We start from the raw sequence: 19,983 nt of genomic DNA on the forward strand, positions 1-19,983 counted from the left end.
TCTGTATATAAAATATATTTTAGGCATATATATCGAATAGATAGATGGGGTAGATGTATAAAGCAGTGAAATGAATGGTGAAATGTGCAGGTGGCAACCAATCAGATTGAAAGTGACATTTAACAAGTAAATTCTATAAAACTATGGGTAGGAGCTGATTGGTTCCCATGGGCAACTTCTCAACTCTTTAGGGATCCTGCATTTGTCAATTATAATAATAATAATAATAATAATTGGTTTGTTAATTTAGCCTATATAACAGTAATAGATACAGTAACTAGAATAAGTAGGATGTTTTGGCTGAGGGGTCACTTTTGTAGATGTAGGAACTAGTGGTAAGTGGATAGGCTGCACCTAATGTGCGCTAGGGACAGCCTGCCCATTAATGCTTGGCGCAGCTATCCCCTTCAATACCCCAGTAATTAGCAGCACAGGTGATGTATGAACAGCCTCCTAGGCATACATTGCCTGTTAAGCCACCCCGTCCACTTCCCCAGGCCAGGACTAGCATTTTTCTATTCCAAGAATAAAAGAGAGCGCACTGTGTTGATCTATTGATTTTTAATAAAAAATTAATTAAACATATAACCATACATATAAAATAATATCTATAAAAACAAGTGATATCCAGCAGTACAGTCACAATCCATCAATAATGTTGGCTCGCAATCATATAATTGAATCAATCTCCTTTGAAGTGAAAGGTCCTGTATCCATCAAATTTATTGAACCAGTTCAAATTATCTCCAGCCAATAAATGAGTGACTTTTTAGCAGCTTTAATTATGAGGTCCTTAAAGGCAGAGGAACTATATAAGTTTCCAAGTGGCTGCAAAACATTCTAGTTGTTATATTTACCATAGCCCGCATGGATATGTGAGTTTACGTCCGTGAGGAGTAGATGTTACTTGAATGGGAGATAAGCAGCCTTGTCCGCTACAACCAGCGGGGCTCTGTTGTGCTTGGAGCCTCCGTCGGGAGCAGACTATCAGTCTCCCGTCTCTCACTTAACCTCTCTGTGCCGAGGAAGGACGTCACTCACCGGCCTGTTAGTTGCTGCGGAGATTGCCGCGGGTCACTCCCAGCATGCGGCCTGAAGAAGCGGGCATCCAAGGACCAGGCTGGATCGAGTGGAAGAAGGAGCTGGCTTTGGGGGTAGTGAAGGTAGAGTTAGACGCAGTAATTTAAAGTGCTTGACGCGTTTCTCCGTCCACATTAGCTGACGGTTTCCTCAGAAGCTAGGAGTAGTAACATCTACTAACATCTACTCCTCACGGACGTAAAGTCACATATCTATGCGGGCTATTGTAAATATACCAACCTAGAATGTTTTGCATGCCACTTGGAAACTTATGAGGTCCTTAAAGGCACAGGAACTATATAATTAAAGCTGCTAAAAAGTCACTCATTTATTGGCTGGCGATAATTTGAACTGGTTCAATAAATTTGATGGATACAGAACCTTTCACTTCAAAGGAGATTGTGAGATTCAATTATATGATTGCGAGCCAACATAATTGATGGATTGTGACTGTACTGCTGGATATCAATTGTTTTTAGAGATATTATTTTATATGTATGGTTATATGTGTAATTAAGTTTTTATTAAAAATCAATAGATCAACACAGTGCGCTCTTTTATTCTTGTTTAGTCTGATTTTTGGTTGAATTGATCACCGTTGGGAGCAGCACATTTGGCTTTCTAGAGCTGTGATCATCTATATTTAATTTTAATTGAATTCATTATTTTTTGCGCCCGATATACATTGTGTGTGTGTATATTGGTCCAATTTTTCTATCCCCACTGCAGGGACAACACTAGACCTGCTGCTGGTCCGGGCTGCGCATGAGATCTCACTATAATAGAGAGATCTTGCGCATGCCCAGTGAGCCGGCTGGGGAGGGGGAGAGGTTTTTTTAAATGCGCAGCCCTGACGGGGCACCGATAAGGAGAGCAGTGGATCTACTTATTGGCAAAGGGGATGTTAATACATTAAGGAGGTACGGGTGCCCGCTTCTCTATGTTATGCAGGAGAAACGGGACACCATAATTGCAAAACTTAAAGTACATTTTAATACAACTATCCCACTGTCTGCCAGGGACAGATCTACTTTAAAGACCCAAACACACTGGGTGATTTTCAGCTGAAAGCCGCTCAGTTTAATCATTTGTGCAGCTTTCAGCTTGAAAGCTGCCCAGCGAGTATGGGGCATTGATGAGCGGTGATACGTGCTACCATATCATCGCTGCCCAGGCCACTCTTCTGTTACCCGATACCAGCATATGAGCAACGGAGTGGATGGCTTTCCATAGCATCCCACACCAGCCTATTTTTCCAGGCTGGTCCTTGGAATGACCCGGGACTAGCGCTTGTGTGAAAGGGTCCTGGGCCAAAATCCTGGCACCAATATCCTGGGATTTCAACCCTGCTAGCTAGCAGGGTTGCTCCCGGGACCAGCCCGGTATACAGGCTGGTGTGAAAGGTACTTATCCGGGTTTTCCTGTCCTGGCCGCAGTGCCAGAAGCGAGAGCCGTATGCTCTACACCGCTGGCCGGTCTCTGCCTCTGTGTTGATGGACGTGCTGCTGGGGCATCCCCCGGCTGGCCAGTCCCCACCTCCCTTTATGGCGACCCCATCGCCCTGCTGCATTCTGGAATGGGGGGATAATTGGAGGAGGCAGCCCAGGTCCGACGGGGAGTGCTGTCGCCGAACAGCAGCTGCGAGCGTCCAGGATCGTCCACAGCATCCACTAACCCCCTTACACCAGAAAATGCAGGGACTAGGCTGGTGCGACAGGGGCCAACCCGGCAATATATTCCCAGGTAATTCCCTGGATTTTCTGGTGTGAAAGGGGTATAACTAATAATGCACACAATGGCTCCAGGGGGGACCCCATGGAACTTGTAGTACTGGGTCCCAGAATTTCTCTTGGTGGCTCTGCTAATAAAGTGAGTTTATTATGGGTGAGTTGACATGTACTATAGTAGTTTAACTCAGACAGAGAACAAATGTGGATATAATTTAAGTGAACCTCCCACTGTACGGCTGAAGCATAGTAACCAGTGATGGGAGGAGGAGGAAGAGGAGGTAGCAGCAGCAGCCAGCAGGGGAGCAGAGAGAAGGGAGGAGTGTGTACTATAACCAGATTATAGGAGTGCCTTCTGTGAGAAGCCGGGTTATTCCTTCTGTCTGTCTGCTGCTATCAGTCTGGATGGATCTGCACGGAATGTATCATTGGGCATCTCAGATCCACTGACACTCTGCATGGCTGAGGCTTGTGGCAGCTGTCTCACATTCAGCACTGTGACCAGGTCCCTGGCTGTCTATCACACTCACTGTAAATACATGCACTCTGTGTCTCTGTAAAATGCACAAACGGATCTTTTAATTTATTTCTTTTTATCTCGGTCCTGTGGCAATGGCACCTTGCATGCGGGAAGCTGCGTCCATGCTGCCCGGGCTGAGCCTGTGACAGAAGGTGCACACACACTTGCAGCCGGGCAGCATATAGGGTCACCCTCGCAGGCAGTGATTTGCTGGCCCTGGGCTACAGGCCTGGCACCACTGCCTACCGCTGGCTCCCTCCCGGGCTCTGAGTCCTGACCTCCCCCGCACGCAGCTCGGGGACCTGGCTGCATGCACCAGCACCATGTCCGGGAAGCACTACAAGGGACCGGAGGTCAGCTGCTGCATCAAGTATTTTATATTCGCCTTCAATGTCATCTTCTGGGTGAGTGACAGTGTCCTGTGCTGTTCCGTCACCCTGACCTGGGCTATTTATCAATGTTACCGTTCCGGGGATCAGTAGCAGTGAGCTGGGATTAGGCAGGTTATTATAGGAGCAGCTCTGCTTTATTTCCCTTGGAATGGTGTGTAGATGCTGACATGTCTTTGGTCTCTTCCTGCTCTTTATACAATGATGGTGCAGGAAATGTGGATCTTCGCTAACTGATATTGATAATACTTGTATATGTACATTGTATTTTATTTTCAACTTCTCATTACTGTTCATAAACATCACATCCCACTGTGGGGAATAATGCCACTTCGTCATCAGGATGAGCCAGCCTCTCTGCATTCTTATTTCCCAGCCTTGGCATTGGCAGGGGGAGCTGTGTGTGCTGGGGGAATGGCAGCCAGGCACGGTACACACACAGACACTGCTGGTCACCTGCCTGTGGCTGACAACAGGGAGACAACAACATAGCTGGGGCAGCTCCTGATGACAGCAGAGTTTTTTGTGGCGCTCAAATACATTATGACACAAATAATAATGAATGCTACAGTATGTCTATTATTTTTGTGTAAGCAAATCTATTATATTTAATAATCTTTAAATATAGTTTTATATTTTTGCTGCTGACATTTCTTTGTATGATGATATTAAAGTGTCTGGGCTGCATTTTACATGTTTGTTAGCATTTCCCCCAAAACCCTTTTGTATTTATTTATTTATTTATTTATTTATTTATTTAATTAACAGTTTCTTATATAGTGCACACATATTCGACTATATACTCAGCTATTACTTTGCGTTTTAATAAGTGCATTTAATGTTTATAATAGGTACTATTTCATACTCTGCTTTGTCTACACTAGTTTGAATATTCTTCAGTTTCTTTTTGGTTCTGTTTTTTTGTTTGTATTTCTTTATATTCATCTGTGGATCTCTGGCTAGTTTCTTTAATTGACAGGAAACTCACAGGGGTCTAGAAAATACGGACATGGCACTAAAACAAGCTTTTTTGGGGCACATTTATCAAGATCGCATTTACAATGCGATCTGGGCGGAATATTACCACCCAGGATCGCATTGTAAAATGCGATCATATCACCTGAATGTATCAAGTTTGAGGGAGCAGGGACAGGGCTCCGAAAGGAGACTGTCCCAGCGATGCCCAGAGCCGGAAGCCGGAGGTCTGCGCATGCGCGGTTACGTGCTGACCCCCCGCGACCCTGCTGACCGCACTGCCGATCGGGCAGTGCGATGTGTAGCCATAGGCTACAATGGGCTATCGCCATCCCAGAATGTTGTTGATAAATCGGGCAGCTACGCATCCCCCGTAGGAACCTATGGGGGATGCGGCCGGCGGCACTGCAGGGGGTATCATAGCAGGGATCGGAGAGTCCTGCTGCGGTCCCCCTTTAATATATTTAGGTGATACTTAATATGTGCGGTTAACCCCCCGAAAACTGGTGTTTTCTGGGATTTAGCCGCAAATATTACTTGATAAATGTGCCCCTATGTCTGGTGAGCAGTCCATAGGGGATTGGTTTGAAATCCCGGTGGTCAAAATTCTGACGCCGGAATCCCGGCAAGGGGGGGACGTGGATCGCCCCCCTTGCGGGCCCACTGCGCTCGCCACGCAGCGGGCCCAGTGCCTCGCTATGCTTGGCACACTAATTTATTCTCCCTCTATGGGTGTCGTAGGCACCCACAAAGGGACAAAGTGCCGGTATTTCGGCGGTCGGGATTTCAACTGCATCCCGTCCATAGTTGGTTCAGGTACATTAGTGTATACAGTAGCTGGTGTTTGCATGATTTGCAGATGGTGTTTGTGGAATGGATATCTGCTTATACTGGAAGTCTGGACAACTTTTATAAATGCAGCATAGCTAATCCATGTACATCTGAACACTGATTATTCAGACGTTTCACACTTTTTTTCCTGAAAATTGGAATTTAGTATTCATATCGGTTGTGTTTGTGGAAGCTGATTGCTTACTATAATTCATTAACTTTGTTTTGGCCTCCTCCGTCTGTGATTGGCTCAAATGAGTACACTTATGCCCCTTTCAGATTGCACTTAAAAACCGGTATTTTGGTGATTTTTTTTTTTTGCGGTCTGAAAGGTGCAGGACCACTTTACCGTTTTACAAAAGCGTTTTTTGTAAAACGGTTAAAATGGAGGGTCCTACCCGTTTCAGACCCGGCGCGCTGAGGACTAGCTTTGACCCTGTATTTGGAAAGTTTCCAAAAACGGGTCTGCCAGTGTAAAAAAAAAAAGCACTTAAACGTTAATATACCGTTTAAGAGATGCGGTGTGAAAGGGGTTTTACCTGGCAGACCCATTTTTGGAAACTTTTTTAAATACAGGGCCAAAGCCAGTTTTGCGGTTTGAAAGCAGCATTAATACCATAAAGCAGTTGCCATATGTCTTTGAAGCCTTTTAAAGTTATTTCCCTTTTCACTTTAGTGGGTGAAAATAATAGTTCCACGAGGAAACTAGGGAGTGCAAACTCCAATTACCAAGTCTCCCTTACCGTTTATGCACACTGAAATTCCTTCAGGTATTGCTGAAGGCCTAACATCCCTCCTTGTAGTGAGTGCGAGATGGCCTCCAGACAGTCGAGATTTCGACAGTCATTACACCCACCTCTGAATCCCGACTGTTAAAAACCTGACAGTCCGGTTTACATGGGCTATTCTCCCTCGTGGGGTCCCCCCAGAGGGAGAATAGAATTGGTGGTGAGAAGCAGTGGTATTATTCCTACAGGTGTTAGTAGGAACCCCAGACAGTACACAGAGGGAACAGATTCCTGACCGCACACTACCCCTCCACTACTCCTTTAATATAGGGACATGCATAAGTCTACGCATACCACTCACTCCACTCTTAAGTACTGTGGATATTTCAAATTGAGAAGTGGTGGTACTCGTAAATAAAAAGCCTCATCAAGGAGTACGGGAGAGAAATAAGGTTGAGAACTGCTGATTCCAGCTTTGAATCCATTGTTTTAAAGTCACCAATCATGACTTTGACAAAGCAGGAGTTATTAAATCTACTACCAAGAGACTTTTTCCCAAGGGCAGGATATTTAGCACCTGACTTCCTATAGCAGAATGTCAATCACTAAACTGGCAATAACATTTATATAAAATCTTTAAACATACTTTCAAACATTTACCATTAGTGTAAAAGGACACATGTAAAGTCTGTGTAAACTGTGTAGAGGGGAAGGTGATTGGGTAGAACATTTTTTTAGACGTTAAATATTATTGACGTTCCTTATACAGTATATTGTGTTTTGCACAATATATAAAATGAACACAAATTAAATATTCAGTATAAGTTCTCTGTTAATGATTTTGTGCGGTTTGTGACATGTTTCCATAGAAACACACCAGGGCATTTGTCCAAGTGTGCAAATCCCTTTATATAATATTGGTTTTAGAGCCAGTGATGGTGTTTTGCTTTAGTCCTTTGTTACAATTATGATTTAAAAATCTAATATGGAAAAAAAAAAAGGGTACTTATGTATTATCTGGGCTCCCATGTTAAATGTACCCCATTTTTTCATACTCCTACTATCCAACTACGCATGGAGTTGATTTTATATAGTGTGGCGAGCGCAGCGAGCCACCATGCCCGAAGCGTGGCGAGCGGACGTGGTCTCATAAGAAAAACGGGAGCCCAGATATTACATAAGTACCAAAAAAAGAATGCAATGAATGTTTCTTGGGTATAGGGACATTTTAACCCCTTCAGTGGCACTTCCAAGAATTTTCTCCAGTGCGCAGACTGGCAAACCTGGAAAATTCTCTGGAGTGCCACTGCCTGCGCTCCCTCTTGCCGGGCAGCGCCACTGAGCGCTGAGATCAGCGCCACACTCTTCTTCGGCAGCTGCCCAGCTCCTGTTGCCCGGCCCTGCCTCCCTCCCCCGGCTGTGTGCGGTGTGACCTTGTATCGTCACGCCGCACACAGTTGGATTGCCGGGGGTTGTAGTGGTGTTTTTTTTTTTTTAGGGAGCGCTCTCCAGAAAAAACTCGCCCAGTGGGGAGCGCTCCCTAATAAAAAAAAAAAACACCACTGAAAGGGTTAAATACTTAAGTACTATTATTACATTATGGGCCTCATTCTGGTTGACTCGTAAAGCTGCTGATTTTGCAGCTTTGTGAGTAATTTAAATTCTGCCCACACAAACGCCTGCCCGTCGTATTCCCTCGCACGCATGGGAATGGATGTTTTTCATAAACATCCATTAGCAGCTTGCATGCGGGCAGAAATCATTTGATTTCTCAATCGCTCGCAAATCTAGGTCAGTCTCTGCTGACTTAGGTCCTCGGTGCCCTTGTATGGGAAGAGGGCGGGCAGCTAACATCCCGTGACGTCATCTGTTGGCACCCGCATCACTGGTGAATTACCATGAAACTCTGGGCGTTCCCATGTCTGCCGCCCCACATCCCCCACCTGCACTGCTGCATGTGGACGGTCCGGCGAATACTCCATTTGCCTTGCCTGCTTGCACAAAGAGGCTGCACATGCGCATAAATGCTTATGCGCATGTGCAGTAGTTCATCATTGCTCCCCTGTGCAAACTTGAATTACTTCCAATATGCAGAGGTTATAACTGGCCGTGTTCATAAAGTTTTTGTAAATCAGCTAATCCTTTCGCGCTGCCATTTCCCATGAGAGAGCGTACCGGTTAAAATTCATAATTTTCTATAGGGCTTTGTTTGTTTGTTTTTTCACTTCACATGGCTGCAATACTGTCATTTCTATAGAGTTCTGCTATTTTTGTTTAACTGATAAATTTACAACTATACCAAAAATTACAAAATACCAAAAATTAAATGTATCCAAGCAATTATCTTAACATGTATTATAGTGTAACTGTGCAAGACTTCTATTTTACAAATGGCACAACAGCTTACACGGAGGAGACCTTCTGGGAGCATCTCCCTGCAATACCCAGGGCCAGATTTAGGGTCTCGAGCTGAAAATGTTCAAAGGCCTATTATGAGAAGTGGAGGAGGTGAGGCCAATGCCATGACGATATGTAGCACCTGAACACTAAAAGCTGCAAGATCTTCCTAAAGATTTTTTTGTACAAAATTTGCGTAAATTTGCAAAATTTGAATATTAATACTTATGATTTCTGGCCAACTATGTGGCCAGCAGGCGATCATCATGCTGTCATGATGGTGGGCCTCTTTTTATGTGGAGGCCTGGCGCTGCAACTTCACCTGTCCTATTGTTTATCTGGCCTATTAACCTATTGTACGTCTCCGATCCCGCTTTTCTCTTCCCTTATAATATAAAAGCTATCAATGTTTTCCTTTTGAGGGTATAAATGGTACTACGAAAACTTTACAGAAGGTCGAAAATGTATAGTTTAGTTTTTGCTTTTGTATGGTTTTTCATCATTCTTTCAGTTGCATGGTTGTGTCTGCCTGGATGCCATTAAATAGTTCAGTAAAGAAAAAAAACGTGGGTTACATTTTCGATGCGATTTCTCTTTAGATTTCACTTGCTTTCAGAAGTCCTGATTACAGTGCCAATGCAAGCATTCATACCTATATATTCTAACTTGCGTTATTTTACCACTTTCACATGACTAAAGGCAGGGTCGGACCCGGGATTTTGATCCTGGTCCAACTTTTTCACACTAAACATTATTCACTGGGCGACACAGGGTTTAATTGCAGAGATGGTCGATCCGGTTATTCAGTTTGGTGCTTTCACACCGCACCTAGTCCTTGGTTGACCAGACAACCACTGAACAATAACCCGGGATTCAGGCACAATGTGAAAGGGTTACTTTTATAATATATCTTCATATGAAAAACACATTCAAGACAATTCATTACCAGCAATGGTGGTGTGAATCTTCCAGACCTAAAACTATACAGTCATGCTACAGTTTTCCGATACATCTGAGTTTGGATTCATGTCATAGACAAATCAACATATTCTATCTCTCCTACACAATCAGAAACTGTAAATTCCCTCCACATCCATGCAGTTTTGAAGAAAATTAGGCAGTTTGCAATGACTTACATTCTTAACCATCGATAGCTGAGTGGGTGGTTTTAGGTTTTGTCCCTAACCACCAGGACTATGCAGGGTAGCAAACAATGTATGTTTAATGTTATCAGCTGTTGTTTGTAATTGCATTTTACACCAATGGATTCATAAAGAATCCCCTTCTATATATCTATACATTAAATTCAATATTTCATGTATTCCATACGATTTCTCGAACTTGGGAGGAGTTTTGATAACTAATTTGCAGAGCTGAGACTAGATTTACGGCCGGATGTACAAATTAATTTGCCAATAATATATTTTGGTCGAATGATCGGATTTTTTTTGTGCCAACCATGCCTCTCTAAACATTTCTTAGTTTAATTTCCTATATTGTGTATTTTATTTATTTTTCTCGTTTGATATCTTTATTATCTATTTTATGAAAATACTTTTTTTTTTTTTTTGGGTGGAAATTGTTTGATCTATGTACTTTTTATCCCTTCCATCTTTTAAAATAGTCAACGCTTAAAACAAAAATTTATAAGCACTTGCAGATTAGTATGATTTTACAGCAATAACTATGTTTTGTTCATTTTACACCTAAAAGACCTAGTGCATGTTCATCTTGGCTGCAGACTTTATGGCTCCTTGGGCGGTAACAGCTCAGGCAAGACCAGCTCCATATGTGGCAGTAGTGGTCTGAAAGATGTTGTGGTTTCTGAAGTTTATTTACTGTATAGTTTTAAGTGCTTAAGAAAATGTTTTGATCAAAGGTTCTATAATTATAGCTTACTATATGGCCAAACCATGCCTGACTTTCTCGTAGTTTCCTAAATGCTATAAAATGTAGTCCTTGGCTCAGAAGGTCAGTGCAGCCACATAAAATGTATTTTTTTTAGTTTGTTTTTAGTAATTAGTGGTTATGTTGCACTTTATTATTTCCATACTATGTGTTTTCTTGGTATGGTGTTGGGGAGAGGTGATTGAAGCCATACGTTTTCTGAGTATCTTTTCATGATTACAACTACTATTACTGTACCTCATGCTAACTATTCTGATATTCATTTATATGTCGATAGCATTTTTGCCTATACTTGCTCAACAAGTTTTAAATGAACCAAAGGTCAAATCAAGTGTTGAAAGGATTTATTTTGATCCTTGGATAACCAATTGATAAAGGATACCATTTTTATTAATGGTATTAAATAAAATGAATCTGTTATCCTTTCATTTAATTTACAGATAGCTAAGAACATATGAGAATTTGAGATTTGATCTATGCCTATATTGTTATTATATGATGTGTATTAACTTGGTGGATATCTACTTAAGCAAGTAATGATGACATTGCCGTAAATTGTAAAAAAAAAACGGTACTTGTTTCCTAGCACGGCCACACCGATCAGAATCGCGCTCATCGGGGGTAAAATCGGGGCCATCGCGGCTGCTAAAAAAATCGGGTGCGATGGCCAGACGCGATGCCCGCGATTTCCCCATAGAGAACAATGTTAAATGCCTCAATTTACCCTCGATGACCACGATTTCCCATAGGAAACAATGTGAAAATGCTCAATTTAGCCAAATTATCATAGGGAACAATGGTAAATGGCCCCAAACCACCCCTGAACATTGAAATGTCCCCCCAAAAGTTATTGACGCCACCCCGCCATCAACGTGAACCCGAAGCGTGGCGAGCGGCGGCGGTACGCATCCTCCGACCTTTTCATGCCCTACTATTCACTAGGGCGTGGAGTGAGAATAGAATAGTGTGGCGAGCGCAGCGAGCCACCGAGCCCGAAGCGTGGCGAGCCCCGCGAGGGGACGCGGATACTTTCACAGTTATACGCGGCCCCTTGCGGGCTTCCCAGGTGTCCATGGCGACGCGGACACCTGGGAAGCCCGCGAAGGGACGCGTTTACCTGTGAAGGTATCCGCGTCCCCTCGTGGGGCTCGCTGCGCTCGCCACGCTTTGGGCTCGGTGGCTCGCTGCGCTCGCCACACTATTCTATTCTCACTCCACGCCCTAGTGGATAGTAGGGCATGAAAAGGTCGGAGGACGCGTACCGCCGCCCCTCGCGGGCTCGCTGCGCTCGCCACGCTTCGGGTTCACGTTGATGGCGGGGTGGCGTCAACTACTTTTGGGGGGACATTTCAATGTTCAGGGGTCTTTTTGGCCCATTTACTATTGTTCCTATGCTGATTTGGGTAAATTGATCCATTTAACATTGTTTCCTATGGGAAATCGTGGTCATCGCGGGTAAATTGAGGCATTTAACATTGTTCCCTATGGGGAAATCGTGGGCATCGCGTCTGGACCATTTAAGCATTTTTAGCTGCACACGACGCGACCGACGCGATTTTTCACTGTTTTCAATGATTTTCAATGGAAAAATCGGGGGCATCGCGTCGGTCGCGTCGCAGGCCACTCAAATTACCCCCGATGGCCAAGATATGTGGCCGTGCTAGGAAACAAGTACCAAAAAAACAACAAAACATTTTTTTCAAATGTTTTTTTATGAAGTCACCACTAAGGATACAAAAAGTTAGTAAAAGAGATGATTTTTGTATTTTATCAATAAGAACATAACAATTGTTTCTTTGATTGCCTATATAGCACCTTTTTTAATAAGACAAAAAAGGACTTCACATTATTGCAGAGGATGAGGCAGCCCTCTTAGATGAGATTCTATATAATCCACACATTTGGTAGAATCCATAGTCAACTGTTGTGTTATTATGTTTGTTTAGTGTGGGAGAACATTGTACCTGGAGGAAATTCACATAAACTCAGGGAAATAAATCAGATGTGTATTAAGAAAAGAGGGTTCATTTGGTGGCTAAGTGCGCCCCCCCCCCCCCCCCCTCTCTGGCATACGCACGTCTCTGGGAGCATCTTCCCAGGTGTATATTTGTTGTATGTGCTCAAATCATTGGTAAAATGGCCACTACGCCATATTCTAGGTGATTCTTGTACGCTGAGTCGCCTAAGTGAAATTATATAGTACAGCATAATGCAGTATGGGTCCCCCAGATTTAGTGGCCAAGGGCCACTATTGAGGGGGTGCTGCTGGGACTAAGTCTGGACAGAGAGTGTGCCCTCCACTGATTTACTTGGAAACCTGGATATGGTAATCCCATGTCCTAAGCCCATCACAGAAGTCTTTACCCAGAACCAATCACAATCCCAAATTCTGCATTGGTTAAAGCTGTGCAGATTTAAGGTCATATGGTGTGCGAGATAAAACAAGTGTGAGAGGCGGCGTGCCCATTTTGTTAGTCATGGGCCCTGCAATTCCTGATGGAAGCCCTGCAGCATCCCATGTGCACTGCACAACCTTCACCCATTATAGTACAAGAAAAACAAAAAGGATGGTACAGCGCTGTGCTTAATATTAAATTTATAATTTTATTAAAATAATTTCACAACATCAAATATATCAATGTGGCCAACATTGGGACAAACAAGACTTACAAACATGTAATGGACTCTCCCCTCAAAAATAGGATCCTTTGTACTCAGTCAATTGTTAGCAGCATGCAATTTTGTTATAATAAATGAGGGTTAGTATTGTTTAAAAAGTTAGTAGTTTTAGCCTCTGATTAATTACCGGTACTGATATTTATGAAAGTGCACATTCATTAAGTCAATACTTAAGTGGTATCCGGATGGGCAATAGGGGTCCAGTTTGCAGTCTCCAACCAAGCCTCTCCGATCGCTGATTGTGATGTTTGAAGCTGTCCTATCTGAGATGGTATGGTGGTTCTGTTAGGCGGCAGCCTCTCTCCCCAATCCTTAATCCTCTACGCGTTTCTCTGCCTTAGACTGTCAGCGGCTTCCTCGGGAGCACACACCTCCTGAGGAAGCCGCTGACAGTCTACGGCGGAGAAACGCGTAGAGGATTAAGGATTGGGGAGAGAGGCTGCCGCCTAACAGAACCACCATACCATCTCAGATAGGACCGCTTCAAACATCACAATCAGCGGTCGGAGAGGCTTGGTTGGAGACTGCAAACTGGACCCCTATTGCCCATCCGGATACCACTTAAGTATTGACTTAATGAATGTGCACTTTCATAAATATCAGTACCGGTAATTAATCAGAGGCTAAAACTACTAACTTTTTAAACAATACTAACCCTCATTTATTATAACAAAATTGCATGCTGCTAACAATTGACTGAGTACAAAGGATCCTATTTTTGAGGGGAGAGTCCATTACATGTTTGTAAGTCTTGTTTGTCCCAATGTTGGCCACATTGATATATTTGATGTTGTGAAATTATTTTAATAAAATTATAAATTTAATATTAAGCACAGCGCTGTACCATCCTTTTTGTTTTTCTTGTACTATCTCTTTAACCCCTTCCCGACATTTGACGTACATTTACGTCATGGCCGGGAGGTACTTCCCGACACATGGCATAAATGTACGTCATGAGTTTAAACTGTCACTGCGTCTCGAGACGCAGTGACAGAGGGACGATGTCTGCTGTCCCTGACAGCAGACATGTCCCTGCATGCCCAGGGGGGGCTGCGATGCCGCCCCCCCGTCGGCGATCGCTGTGATTGGCTGTTCAGTGTGAACAGCCATTCACAGCGTTTTCCTGTGTTACCAACGAATCGGACGCTCGGTAACACAGGTGTCAATCACCGCCGGGCGTCAGGGGGCATGAGGGGGTCATCGGTGACGATGACACCTCACCCCACCCTCACCCCACCTGCCCCCAAGGCTGTGATTGGTCCGTGGGACCCACGGACCAATCACAGCCAAGGCGCGACATTTAAACTGACGGTGACTGCGCTGCAGACGCCATTCCGGTCTGGAATAGCGTGCAGAACGGTCACCGTGCCTGCCTGCCGTGAATACCGACCTGATCCTTGCTAATACTTACCTGATCCTTGCAAATACCTTACCTGATCACCTTATCACTGCTTGTAGCGTGCTGGACGCTTCCTGGATCTGACTTCCTGAGACTTCCTGCTGCTGCTGCAGTGTGATAGAGAGATAGAGAGATAGAGAGAGAGATAGAGAGAGATAGAGAGAGATAGAGAGATAGTGACAGAGAGAGCTATATTTTGTGTCTGCTACCCCCCCTTTTTGGGGGTGCAGGGGTTTTCTATATATAAATAACTGTCAGTGCTGCTGCTGCAGTGTCATACAGTGATAGATAGTGATAGATAGTGAGAGGTAGAGAGATAGAGAGATTTGTGTCTGCTACCCCCCCTTTTTGGGGGTGCAGGGGTTTTATTTTATATATATAACTGTCAGTGCTGCTGCTGCAGTGTCATAGAGTGATAGATAGTGAGAGATAGTGAGAGATAGAGAGATAGAGAGAGATAGTGACAGAGAGTGATAGAGAGTGTATATTTTGTGTCTGCTACCCCCCCTTTTTGGGGGTGCAGTTTTTTTTTATACATATAACTGTCAGTGCTGCTGCTGCAGTGTCCTAGAGTGATAGATAGTGAGAGATAGTGAGAGATAGAGAGATAGAGAGAGATAGTGACAGAGAGTGATAGAGAGTGTATATTTTGTGTCTGCTACCCCCCCTTTTGTGCTGATCAGTATATCTGTGCTGATCAGCAACTTTTTGGGGGCGCAGAGGTTTTTTTTTTATATATATACCTGTCAGTTGCTGCCAGTTGCACTGTCAGTTGCACCAAAGGTTGTGCACCTGCTGTCCCTCACTGGTAATCAGTGTCGCATCACTGATCACCTTTTTTTTTTTTTGTGAGTGCTGTGGGGTCTTTTTTTAATTTTTTTTTTACACACACTGATTTTGTGGGTGTCCTGTGGCCACTGTGCGCCGATCAGTGACGTACATCACTGATCAGCTTTTTCGGCACAGGGTTGATCTATTTTTTATTTTTTTTTGATCAGATTCCTGTTGCCTTTGAGCGCTGTTCAGTGACAGACGTTACTGACCAACATCTGTGCTCAATTTTTGGCGCAGGACCTTTTTTTTTTTTTTTTAACCCCTTCAATTTTTTATTTTTAACCCCTTCATTTTTTTTTTTTTTTATTGGTATAAAGTATTTTTTTTTTCTGCACCACATACACACTACACACTACATACCCCCCGGATTGAAATAAAGTTTGTACCCCCCCCTACACTATACACGTGTTGAAACATTTCACTACCAGTAACACAAAAATAAAAATGGCATCCCAAATGTCCTCCCAAATGTCCTCCCAAATGTCCTCCCAAATGTCCTCCCAGTCATCCAGGAGAATGTATTCAGTGGAGGAGGCATATGCCATGCTTGCCTCTGACTCTGACACAGGCAGTGATGCAAGCGGGGAATTTGAAGGATTTGTCTTAAGCTCCTCTTCCTCCTCTGGTGATGAGGGACCCCCTCAAAGACGCCCCCGTAGATCAGCTGAGATTCCCCCCCCAATAATTGATCTAGTATGGACCCCACCACCAGACAATTTTGAGCCCCAGGTTCCTGAGTTTTTGGCCATGCCAGGAATCCAATTTGATTCCACAGGTCTCAGAGAAATTGACTTTTTCAAATTATTTTTCTCTGATGATTTTATAAATTTAATGGTGGACCAAACTAATTTATATGCCCAGCAGTTTATTGCTCAAAACCCCACGTCATCATTTGCTAGGTGGACCCCTGTAGATGCAGTAGAGATGATGACGTTTTGGGGTCTGGTGTTTCATATGGGCATAGTAAAAAAGCCAGAAATTAGGCAATATTGGAGTACAGATGTTCTGTACAGTACTCCATTTTACCGTATGGCCATGCCCCGGACTCGATTTGAGACAATTCTTAAATTTATACATTACACCGATAATGCACAGTGCCCACCCAGAGATGATCCCACCTTTGACCGGCTATTCAAAGTCAGGCCGGTCATTGATCATTTCAGTGCCAAATTTGAAGAGGTGTACATCCCTGAAAAATTTATTTGTATCGACGAGTCCCTTATACATTTTAAAGGAAGGGTTAAATTCCGCCAGTACCTTCCCAGTAAGAGGGCAAGGTATGGCATAAAAATGTATAAACTGTGTGAAAGCACCTCAGGGTACACCCACAGGTTTAGGGTTTATGAAGGGAAGGATTCAAGAATTCAACCGCCAGAATGCCCCCCCTCCCTCGTAGGTGTTAGTGGGAAAATTGTCTGGGATTTAGTGCACCCCTTCCTGGATAAAGGTTATCACCTCTATGTGGATAACTTTTACACTAGCATCCCCCTGTTTAAGGCCCTTGGTTCAAGAGGTACAGCAGCTTGCGGTACTGTGCGCAAGAACCAAAGAGGCCTCCCAAAAACGCACATTGCCCAAGTAATGAGAAGGGGTGAAAGCAGGGGAATATGCAACGAAAATATGTTGTTGGTCAAATATAAGGACAAGAGGGATGTCCTTATACTGACAACAATTCACGGAGACAGTACCACCTCCGTCCCTGTACGAGGTACCAGTACCCACACCTCAAAACCTAATTGTATCCTGGATTACAATAGGTACATGGGCGGAGTGGATCTTTCAGATCAGGTACTGAAGCCGTACAGTGCCCTGCGGAAAACAAAAATCTGGTACAAGAAGGTGGCCGTGTATATCATCCAGATGGCACTGTATAACGCTTACGTGCTATTCCGTTCTACCGGCCAGAGGGGGACATTTATGCACTTTCAAGAGGAAGTCATAAAGGGCCTAATATTTGGGAACCAGCAGGCAGAGGGCCCCAGTACTTCTAGTACTGGCCCCCGTATTGTACCAGGGCAGCATTTTCCTGATGAAATCCCCTCCACTGGAAAAAAGGGCAGGACACAAAAAAGGTGCAAAGTTTGCTATAAAAAGGGAATAAGAAAGCAAACTATTTTCCAGTGTGACACTTGCCCCGACAAACCCGGCCTATGTATAAAGGAGTGTTTTAAAATATACCACACATCTATGGAATATTAGGTTCATAATTTCACCGTGCTTCGGGGGTCTTGCTAATGCCACATAGCACCCACCATTCATTCCACCAGAATCTGAGCCGCAAAATCCAAAAATCACTCCTTCCCTTCTGAGTCCTGCCATGCACCCAACTGGTATTTTTTGGTCACATGTGAGGCATTGCCGTACTCGGGAGAAATTGGGGCACAGATTTTGGGGTGCTTTGTCTCCTTCATTCCTTGTGAAAATGAAAAATTTTGAGCCAGAACTGCATTTTTGTGTAAAAAAATGTAATTTTTCATGTTCACTGCCCAGTTTTATCAAAATTGGTGAAACCCCTGGGGGTTTGAAATGTACACTATACCCCTAGATGAATTCCCTGAGGGGTGTAGTTTGCAAAATGGGGTCACTTGTGGGGGGGTTCCACTGTATTGGTGCTTTGGGGGTCTTGCTAATGCGACATAGCACCCACCATCATTCCACCAGAATTTGTGCTGCAAAATCCAAATATCACTCCTTCCCTTCTGAGTCCTGCCACTTTTTGGTCACACATGAGGCATTGCCGTACTCGGGAGAAATTGGGGCACAGATTTTGGGGTGCTTTGTCTCCTTCATTCCTTCTGAAAATGAAAAATTTTGAGCCAGAACTGCATTTTTGTGTAAAAAAATGTAATTTTTCATTTTCACTGCCCACTTGTATCAAAATTGGTGAAACCCCTGGGGGTTTGAAATGTACACTATACCCCTAGATGAATTCCCTGAGGGGTGTAGTTTGCAAAATGGGGTGACTTGTGGGGGGGTTCCACTGTATTGGTGCAACATAGCACCCACCATTCATTCCACCAGAATCTGTGCTGCAAAATCCAAAAATCACTCCTTCCCTTCTGAGTCCTGCCATGCACCCAACTGGTATTTTTTGGTCACATGTGAGGCATTGCCGTACTCGGGAGAAATTGGGGCACAGATTTTGGGGTGCTTTTTCTCCTTCATACCTTCTGAAAATGAAAAATTTTGAGCCAGAACTGCATTTTTGTGTAAAAAATGTAATTTTTCATTTTCACTGCCCACTTGTATCAAAATTGGTGAAACCCCTGGGGGTTTTAAATGTACACTATACCCCTAGATGAATTCCCTGAGGGGTGTAGTTTGCAAAATGGGGTCACTTGTGGGGGGGTTCCACTGTATTGGTGCTTGGGGGGTCTTGCTAATGCGACATAGCACCCACCAAAATTCCACCAGAATCTGAGCTGCAAAATCCAAAAATCACTCCTTCCCTTTTGAGTCCTGCCATGCACCCAACTGGTATTTTTTGGTCACATGTGAGGCATTGCCGTACTCGGGAGAAATTGGGGCACAGATTTTGGGGTGCTTTTTCTCCTTCATACCTTCTGAAAATGAAAAATTTTGAGCCAGAACTGCATTTTTGTGTAAAAAATGTAATTTTTCATGTTCACTGCCCACTTGTATCAAAATTGGTGAAACCCCTGGGGGTTTGAAATGTACACTATACCCCTAGATGAATTCCCTGAGGGGTGTAGTTTGCAAAATGGGGTCACTTGTGGGGGGGTTCCACTGTATTGGTGCTTGGGGGGTCTTGCTAATGCGACATAGCACCCACCAAAATTCCACCAGAATCTGAGCTGCAAAATCCAAAAATCACTCCTTCCCTTCTGAGTCCTGCCATGCACCCAACTGGTATTTTTTGGTCACATGTGAGGCATTGCCGTACTCGGGAGAAATTGGGGCACATATTTTGGGGTGCTTTTTCTCCTTCATACCTTCTGAAAATGAAAAATTTTGAGCCAGAACTGCATTTTTGTGTAAAAAAATGTAATTTTTCATTTTCACTGCCCACTTGTATCAAAATTGGTGAAACCCCTGGGGGTTTGAAATGTACACTATACCCCTAGATGAATTCCCTGAGGGGTGTACTTTGCAAAATGGGGTGACTTGTGGGGGGGTTCCACTGTATTGGTGCAACATAGCACCCACCATTCATTCCACCAGAATCTGTGCTGCAAAATCCAAAAATCACTCCTTCCCTTCTGAGTCCTGCCATGCACCCAACTGGTATTTTTTGGTCACATGTGAGGCATTGCCGTACTCGGGAGAAATTGGGGCACAGATTTTGGGGTGCTTTTTCTCCTTCATACCTTCTGAAAATGAAAAATTTTGAGCCAGAACTGCATTTTTGTGTAAAAAAATGTAATTTTTCATTTTCACTGCCCACTTGTATCAAAATTGGTGAAACCCCTGGGGGTTTGAAATGTACACTATACCCCTAGATGAATTCCCTGAGGGGTGTACTTTGCAAAATGGGGTCACTTGTGGGGGGTTCCAC

At 43.8% G+C, this 19,983-nt stretch overlaps 1 protein-coding gene across 2 annotated transcripts in view; it reads left to right on the forward strand.

The window, feature by feature from the left end:
- Nucleotides 1-3,094: 3,094 nt before the first annotated feature.
- TSPAN5 (tetraspanin 5) overlaps nucleotides 3,095-19,983 on the forward strand; it is a 144,403-nt gene continuing 127,514 nt past the window's right edge. Inside the window, exon 1 of one of the 2 annotated variants that reach the window (XM_083179062.1) lies at nucleotides 3,095-3,731. Coding sequence is in view for 1 of the 2 variants with exons in the window: in XM_083179061.1 (XP_083035187.1) it covers nucleotides 3,651-3,731 (81 nt within the window). In the remaining variant the exon portion in view is untranslated. The remainder of the gene's footprint in view (nucleotides 3,732-19,983) is intronic. The other variant, XM_083179061.1, reaches the window with a different exon arrangement.

Source organism: Crinia signifera, chromosome 1 (assembly GCF_055691185.1).
Source record: "Crinia signifera chromosome 1, ASM5569118v1, whole genome shotgun sequence".
Classification (NCBI taxonomy): Eukaryota; Metazoa; Chordata; class Amphibia; order Anura; family Myobatrachidae; genus Crinia; species Crinia signifera.